The sequence below is a fragment of the Papio anubis genome, chromosome 10, assembly GCF_008728515.1.
Source record: "Papio anubis isolate 15944 chromosome 10, Panubis1.0, whole genome shotgun sequence".
NCBI lineage: Eukaryota > Metazoa > Chordata > Mammalia > Primates > Cercopithecidae > Papio > Papio anubis.
The window spans coordinates 126,331,229-126,340,279 of NC_044985.1; the positions used below are offsets into that span (position 1 = coordinate 126,331,229).

At 46.4% G+C, this 9,051-nt stretch overlaps 1 protein-coding gene across 1 annotated transcript in view; it reads right to left on the reverse strand.

The window, feature by feature from the left end:
* LOC101026611 (contactin-associated protein-like 4) overlaps positions 1-8,464 on the reverse strand; it is a 200,551-nt gene extending 192,087 nt beyond the window's left edge. The window contains exon 1 of the mRNA XM_003908211.5: positions 7,936-8,464. Coding sequence (XP_003908260.3) covers positions 7,936-8,020 — 85 coding nt within the window. The 5' untranslated portion in view covers positions 8,021-8,464. The remainder of the gene's footprint in view (positions 1-7,935) is intronic.
* Between the last annotated feature and the right edge of the window lie 587 nt (positions 8,465-9,051).

Below are 9,051 nucleotides of genomic sequence, written 5' to 3' on the forward strand. Positions count from 1 at the left end.
CCAGGGGGTGACCGGGATCACGTTGACACAAGGACTGCCATCCCCATTTAATATATTTAGCTGTAGATTTGAGATTAAACCACAGGTGGAGTTGTGGATGGAAGAACAGTATATAATTATTGGATGTCCTGAGAAAGTAGAAAGAATACAAGAAAAATATGGGCATAGAACAAGATAGAAAAGCAGGAGAAGATCATTGATTATTACTGTGATACAAAGTTGATCCCAATATCATATAAAACACACAAACCCAACTGTAAATGCCAATAAGAGCATCACATAAGCTACAACTGCAAAGATAACCAGTAGAGCAAAAAGGTAAACCTCCCAGAGAAGGTTTTAAAAAGAAATTTAAAAAGAAATTCAGAAAGAAAGAAAAAGGAGCAAACATGGCAAACCTCCGAGAACAGGGACATGCTGACTGTAGAATCCCAGTGCAGAATTCTAAGCTCAATCAGGGTGTGTGGGTGCTTAGCACGCTCACTGAAAGGAAGAGTGGAGGGAGGCTTCGACATTGTCTCCTGAAGGAAGAAGTCTCCATCTGCTGTGAATACAACAGACACAGCTGAGGCAGCGTGACTCACCATGACCCAGACGGGCTGCAGCAGCCTCGTGACAAAAGCGAGGACATAGAGAGCGGCTGAGCAGCCCGGGCACAGGACAGGGTAGAATTCACGGCTTCAGGTGCAGACCCAGAAAAGACCATTCTACAACCACAAAGCAACAATTCACAACAATGGAATAGTGATAAATACCTTTGAGTAGATAATACAGCAGCCACCCACACACAGCAGAAACTACAGAGTGATGCAGAGAAACAGAAGTACTAATTGCAGATCTTAAAACAGTCCTCTAAGAACAAGAGGCAATTAAGTAAAATATACAGGATGATACAGCCTAATCAGTAAAGAAAATCTTATAGACATAACTAAAAACCTATATCCAGATAATAAGAATTTTTCTCTTAAGAAGATATGCAGCCTCCACAAAACACTGGTCATATAATTAATCAAAAAATTAGTAATTCTCATAAAACAGGAATGTTATGAATATCAATATCTGATCACAATGTAATAAACAACAAATTAAAATGAAACAAAATGATCCTTTCAGATGGAAAACATTAAATCCTCCATTAAACAATTTTTATATAAAAGGGGAAACTAACAAAATACAAGAATTCATATAAATTAGTGACAATGAACACACTACATTTCAGATTGATTCTTGGTGGTACAGTTAAAATAACCAGATGAAATTTTATACCCTTAAAAATATACATCAATATAAATAAAATAATGAAAATATAATGAATCAAACTGTCCACTTAAATAGCCAAAGAACCACTGTTTAAACCAAAATAAGGCCAAGTGCAGTGGCTCACACCTGTAATCCCAGCACTCTGAGAGGCCGAGCAGGGGGGCAGATCACGAGGTCAGGAGTTCGAAACCAGCCTGGCCAACATGGTGAAACCCCATCTTTACTAAAAATACAAAAATTAGCAGGGCGTGGTGGTGGGTGCCCGTAATCCCAGCTACTTGGGAGGCTGAGGCAAGAGAACTGCTTGAACCTGGGAGGCAGAGGTTGCTGTGAGCCGAGATCGCACCATTGCACTCCAGCCTGGGTGACAGAGTGAAACTCTATCTAAAAAAATATAAATAAATAAAAATAAAGCAAAAAACAAAACAAAACAAAAGAAAAAATAATATAGGTAAAAGCTAAAGTTAATAAAGTAGAAACAGGAAAAGAGTGAATCAAATTAATAAAATATAGGTTCTTTGAAAAAAATTAACATAACAGACAAACCATCAGACAAATAATGAAGAAAAAATAAGATAGCACCAAAACCCCAAATTGAAAATAAATAAAAATTGCACCAACATGGCACATGTATACATACGTAACAAACTTGCACATTGTGCACATGTACCCTAGAACTTAAAGTATTTAAAAAAAAAAAATTGCAGGCCGGGCGCATTGGCTCACACCTGTAATCCCAGCACTTTGGGAGGCTGAGGCAGGGAGATCACGAGCTCAGGAGATCGAGACCATCCTGGCTAACATGGTGAAACCCTGTCTCTACTAAAAAAAATACAAAACATTAGCCAGGCATGGTGGCAGGCGCCTGTAGTCCCAGCTACTCGGGAGGCTGAGGCGGGAAAACGGTGTGAACCCAGGAGGCAGAGCTTGCAGCAAGCCGAGATCGCGCCACTGCACTCCAGCCTGGGTGACAGAGTGAGACGGTCTCAGAAAAAAAAAAAAAAAGAAAGAAATATTGCAATAGAAGACATTAAAGATACAAAGCTAATTTGTACATCATTATGCAAATACATCTGAAAAGCAGATGGAATTTCTAGTAAAGTATAGTTCAGCAAAATTAGAGATAGCTTAAATCAATTTATGTTAAAAAAAAAAAAAAAAAAAGTGAAGTTACCACAGAACAAACCCATGCACAGAACAGTAAAAAGCACCAGGCCCAAAGGGTTGTATGGGTCATTCTTCCAAACTCTGACAGGCAGAATAATCCTAATGCCACATAGATTATTCCAGACACAGAAAATGGAGAAAAAAATGCAATTCACTCTGTGTTGGAGGAATTATTCGATATAATTAGACATGAGAAAACCAACAGAGTCAGCCTAAAAAACTAATGAAGAAGTAAAATATTTTTCTTCTCAGATGAATCATATATTTGGAAAACTTCACAGCATTAATGACCAAAAATAGCTCAAGAATCCAGTAATGTAACAGTATAGAAAACCAATATAAAAGGGTCTTTCATGTGCACAGAAAAAAGATTAGTTAGAAGACATAATGAAACAGAAAACTCAATTTACCACAGCAAAAAAGTACATATGAATAAATAAGTTGTAAAAGCTACAGAATTAAAGTAGAAACACTGCTGAAAGACAGAAGCATACACTTGGAAACAAGAAAAGACATTTTTGTTCAAGATTTCAAGAATTTATTTATCCATAAGTTAATTTAGAATTTTAAAGTAATCTAGTTCAAATCCCAACAAACTTCTTCCTCTTTCTGAAGCTAGAAAAGTTGACTAAAATACTTTGGAAAAATCAACACACAAGCATAATGGAGAAATTATATAAATATGTATATATACACATATATTCCAGGAAATATCCCATGAAAATATTAAAATGTAGAGTTCTTCAAAGTGGACAAGTAGAAAGAGTAGTTAGACAGAAGCAGATGTGAGTATACCCAGAAAAATCAATTTTAGTGTAGAGATAATTCTCACAGCACTGAGGCCGCATGCTTTTAGTAAATTATGCTGTGGTTCCTTGGTTGCCATTTGGAAAAATTTTCAAGTTAAATTTTTCTTCACACCACACACAGGAATAAATTCTAAATGGATCAGAGATAAAGATGCAGAAAATAATGTCTCACTGGGAGGCCAGGATGGGGGCCCCTAAGTTTGATGAAATTTCAAAAGCTGTAGATTAGCTTCTACCCCTCCAAAAAAGTGGGAACCATGTAAACAATATCAAGAAAGAGATAACAAGAGAAAATATTTGCAAATTATGTCATAAAGAGCTGATAGCTCTGATAAATAGGGGTTTTTAAAACTGAAGTAAAACAACAAAACCTTACAAAAATGTAAGTGAAATTACTGGACAATTCATTTATAGATGGCACTTAAATATATGAAAATATGCACAACTTTACTGATAATAAGAGAAATGTGAATCAAAACCACATTAAGATCCTATTTCCAGCCATCAGGTTGGGGAGCAGTGGGCCTCTCAGACATCGCTGGGGAGTGTCTGGTAAATGGGAGCAAAATGGTAACCTCCGGGGAGGGAAACTGAGCAATACCCATCAGTGTACTCACCCTTCCACCCAGTAATCTCATGTCGGGGAATTGGCCCTGAATGCATACCACCACCAAGTTAAAAACGTGGAGGCAGAACATTATTTGTGGCCTTTTTATTTTAGTCCCCAAATATTGGAAACTATGTATGTATACATATAAGAAATTGGTACAGTGATAAAACAGGTGCTGTGCAGTCGTTCTAAGGAATGAAGGGAATTTTAATGAACTGACGGAGAGTAACTCCTGGGATATGCTAAGTGAAAAAACAAAGGAACATACATAGCATTTTGTGTAGCAAATGAGAAATTTAAAAATAACACATATAGTTGCTAATGTTTGCAGAAGCACAGAAAGTATACATTAGGAACTAATGAAGGTGGGTGAAGAACAAATCGACCCCAAAGTGGAATCAAACAGCAACAAGCATACGTGAACATACGTCAAACAAGCAACATAGCCACCCTGCAGGGGCGGGAAAACCCCAGCAATGTGTGGATGCAGCATCTGCCCTTCAGTTAAAGGAGGACGAATGGAGCTACAGACAGGTCTTGAATTCTTGTCGCTTTAATGCATCCATGCTGGGAGACAAGATTCTCACTGTGGAAGATGGAAGAAGCATAACAGAAACTTAAAAAGAAATCATGGGCAGAGCACAGTGGTTCACACCTGTAATTCCAGCCCTTTGGGAGGCCAAAGCAGGAGGATCACATGAGGCCAGGAGACTGAGACCAGCCTGGGCGAAATAGTGAGACCCCATCTCCACAAAAAAAACTTAAAAATTAGCTGGGAGTGGTGGCCTGTGCCTGTTAAGGTGGAGAGGGGGGAGCAAAAAAAAAGCATGAGCATTGGAAGGCAAAATAGGACCCTGTGGGGCGGGACAGGAACTGAGGTCAGGGTACCTGGCATTTGTGAAGTTGGCCACGATGGGTCCAGATCAACAACACCCCAGCCACCAAGAAGCAGCTCCCAGCACCAAGTCTGTGTCGAAATTCCATTTCCCCCGGGAGGACCTGGGATTCCTGGGAGAAATGGTGGTTCTGGAGCTGGGCGGGGATGCACTGAGATAATGAGGACACAAGGCAGAAGCCACAGCAGGGGCTCTACTGGCCGAGTCCAGGACAAGCCAGGTTTCAGCATCAACAGGAAAGGGAAGGATTTCAGCCCAGTGAATTCCCATTGAAAACAGGAACGAAGGAGAGCCCACTGCAGGCAGGTGGGTGCTTACTTCAGGGAGTGGGATCACTGTCGCACACCCAGGAGTAACTGCAGAGTGAACGGGTGAGAGATGAAGCCAGCATTTTGCAGCCCTAGGGTAAACAGAGTCAGCTGACTGGTACTGATGGGTCTAAAGGGAGGGACGTTTGGTCCAGGTGTTGTTAGGGGGCTGTGCTTCATGCCAGAGCTGAGATCAGACCCCAGAAATCTGTGATTTCTGGCAGAGAAACAGGTGTGACTCCTCGGAGCTGTCAGAAAGGGCACGTTCTGCTGTCAGTGGATCAAAAACAAGGTTTTCTGGGCAAAGGGCATCGGTTTTCCTGCAGCACAAAGCAGAGATGTCCCTGCCATATAAGGAGAAGTAAACAGATGATCCTAGTGGAAATTACATAACAAGACAACTTGAAATTTATTCTGTATCCCCGATGCTCAGACAGAAGCTCTCAGCCTCCGGGACAGTTGTGCACCAACACCACTCCCCAGGAGGTAAAACTGCCACCCACAGCCAGAGCAGGAGCCTGTGGACACATCAGGCAGGCCAGATACCCAATGCTGCTGCTGTGTGCTCGACAACTGAATCACTAACCCTAACCCTAACCCTAAGCCCTAACCCTAACCCTAACCCTAACCCTAACACTAACCCTAACCCCAACCCTAACCCTAACCCTAACACTAACCCTAACCCTAAGCCCTAACCCTATCCCTAACCCAGAGAAGAGGTTCATTTAACACAGTCATCCCTGGCGACAGGAAGGGAGCACGGCATGCCCTGAAGGACAAGGAACAGTCCTCCCAGGTCAGGACCCTCTCACTGGGAGTCCCTCTTGTGTCATGAGACCCTCAGTGCTCAAGGAAAAGTGCCCTAGGTTTGGGGCAGCCCCACTGACCCCAGGCAGCCAGCGGGTGCAGAGGGTGCTGGGCGGCGAGAGGAAGGGAGCATGGGGCCGTGTGGTAGCCGTGCCTCTCCTGCTCTCCCGGACTGTGTCAATCCGCCAAGTCAGTGTCTTGTCTGGAGGAATCATGTGAGTAGTTCAAACTATTTTTCAAAAGGAAACAACGTGTGTCACCGGAGACCACATGCATGTGGTGTCTTATTCATGCACTGAATTTCATCTTTGTGGAAACAGAATTTTCATTTCTCAAGTCTGCACCAGTATTTCTGCCACTTACAGAGTCCTGTCCAATTAGATGAACAAGCAATGACCACATGCACATCTCTCGCTTCTAAAAATGGACTTTGTTCCTCTGAAGTCATCAGATTCCATGGAACCCATGAAGCACTGTAACCTCCACCCTACAGAGGAAGGTACTTTGGAAGCAACCACCAGCCCCTCCGCGTCCACCGAAGCTGTGTTCATCCCCAACACCCACAGCTCCCTGGAGAGGCAGGTCTGACAGGCGTGGAGCCTCCCGGAGGCCTGCGAGTGACCTCTAGTGCCCGCCAGGAGGTTATCGTAAGCCGCCCCTTGGCAAGTTACTTACCCATCGCTTCTGAGAGTCATACTTTTTTCCTTTCTTTCTACAGAAAGTGCCAATGTCACTGCAGGGCTCAGGCACTTCTGCCATGTGCGTTAATGTCTCCTTTCCCTAAATCATGAGTTCTCATAATACAGCTGAACTTGAGTCTGGAGGACAGTGCAGTGCCTGCCAACAGGAACCAAGTTCCGGGTTCTGGGAGCTGCCACCCTGAGGGCACTCGGGCCCTCCTGCCCAGGTGTGCGGCTCCTGGGGTAGAGGCCCCTGGGAAGCCCTCTCCAGCCCCCAAGGTAGGCAGTGCCACCCACAGCAACCACCCCCAGGGGGCTGCCTGCATCCCCAGTGCCTGGGCTGTCCCCTTGCAAACTCCTAGAGGGGCTCACCACCTGGCTTGGCACATGTGCCCACTGCCTGCTCTCATGCCTGAGCCCTCAAAGGTACTTGGCAGGGAGTCTGTGGCAGGGTCTGCCAGGGAAAGAGAAAAAGTGTGATTCGAGGAGGAGGAGAGAAGGTGCTCTGTCCCACAGGGTGTTGATTGGGAAGAGGGACAGTTTCTTGGCAGGTGTTTCTAGCCAAGCATGACTCCTAAAACACTTTTCTGATGCGGTGAGATGCATGGTGAATTGTGTTCTGCTGAATTACATTGGATAACATCCTTGGGTTAGATCCACAGTGCTGGTCTAGAAATAAAGACTAATCCCTCTGAACTGACAAAAACAGAAACGGGAGACTGAGTGAACTAGAAGGAAATAAGATGTCACCACACCATTCAAAGGATGATCATTTCCGTGACCCTTTCAATGACTGGCTATTTGCGGGAGAGCAAAAGTGGGGAGTTTTCCTTTAAGTGAAATACTTCTTTTAAAAACGAAGCCTTGGGAAGCCTTTCTCAGGGACGCCTAAGCGATGCTGCCTCTGAGGCTGGAGCGCCGCACCTGCCGGCGCGGGCAGCGTATCCAAAGCACCCAGGTGTCTCCTTAATGCTGACGGTGTAGCCTGATCCCCCGCAAGCCTGAGAACGGCTCACATCAAAGGCAGCCGGTTCGGAGCCTGCCTTCACTTGCCCCTCCGACCCGTTCCTCTGAAACGAGTCCTCCGAGAGGAACCGACCTGCCTGAGTCCGGTTCTACCACAACTCGCGCTTTCCTAAGGAATATTCAGGACCAGCCGCGGGCACCACGCCGCTCTTGGGCTGAGCCGGGAAAACAGCGCTGCGGAGGCGACGCCGACCTAAGCTGGTCCTACTTGGGGCTGCACTTAGCAGGTTCCCGTTCGTTTGATTTTCAAGAAGATTCATTTTCAGAAACACGTCCTGTGATCCCAGCTCTAAACACCAACAACAGAATAAAACCACACGGCTCAAAGTCCCGGGGCGCCCTTGCAAGTTTTAGATCCTTTGCGGTACTTACATGGGCTTCCTGCCAGGGCTGCGCCCCAGCTCTGCGCGGATAACAGAAGCAGCGTCTGGAGGAAGGCTCCGGGGACCGACCCCATGGTCCCTTCCGGCTCCCGGGCTCCAGCCGGCGCTGCTCCTGCTCCTCTCCGGAGCTTCTCTCTCTGTCTCAGCTGCCCCCTGTCTCCTCTCTCTCCCTCAGCAGGCTCCGAGCACCAGGCCAGCCCCGCCTCTCCCCAGCGGGCGCCCCCTCAGGGCAGAGCGTCCCCGGCCCGCGTCCCTCCTGCCTGGACCCGCGGACAGGTGGGGCTGAGCAGAGCCAGAGCGCTGTGGCTCCCTCCTCCGGCTCCTTCACCAGCAAACCTCAAACCTTCTCCCCACAGCTGCGCTAGGGAGGAAGAGGCGCAGCTCCTCCCCTCGCCGGCTTCCCTCTCTCTGCTGCTTGTCCCTGGCGGAGGCAGCCGGAAGGGGCCAGACCTGCCACCCCAGGGTCCCCCCTGCCGGGGACGTTCCCGTAGAACTGTGTCCTATGTCGGCTCAAAACGAGGCGGAGCAGGGACAACGCAGGCCTCGTGTGTGTAACAGGCTTCTGGGAAGCGAGTTTGTCCTTTTCTGTTTCTATAAAAGGCATTGTTTTAGCGGCAACGTCTTTCCCAGGTAAGTTTCTGTGACCTGGCAAGAGGCACGGCCTGCTGGTTTGTCAAAATCCTGCCTGACGTTCCCAGAGGGTGTTTCTGGTTCCTGTTTCCACGCTGGGAAGTGAGATTATGGCAATTAAATGTATCCAATGACTTTAACTTGGTAGATTTCAAATTTTAAAATGAAGGCTGTCTGTGGCAAAGGAGGCTGACTCCCTCAGATCCCACAACCACCCCGCAGAAGGGTGGAGTCGAAGGGGAGTGATCCCAAAGAAAAGGCTGCAGACCCCGCACAGGGGCAGAGGCAGGGTGGAGGGTCGGGGTCTTTGAGGAAAGCTTCCTCCAGGACAGGCGCCCTCGGGAACAGCATGTCGGACACTCTTTGTTAAGGACGATCAGAACAGAGTGGCTGGTGTCTTACAGAATAAACACATCAGGAGCGTGTGCACCACAGAGAACTTCGGGAGACACCGGCTCCTTCACAGAACAGGTGG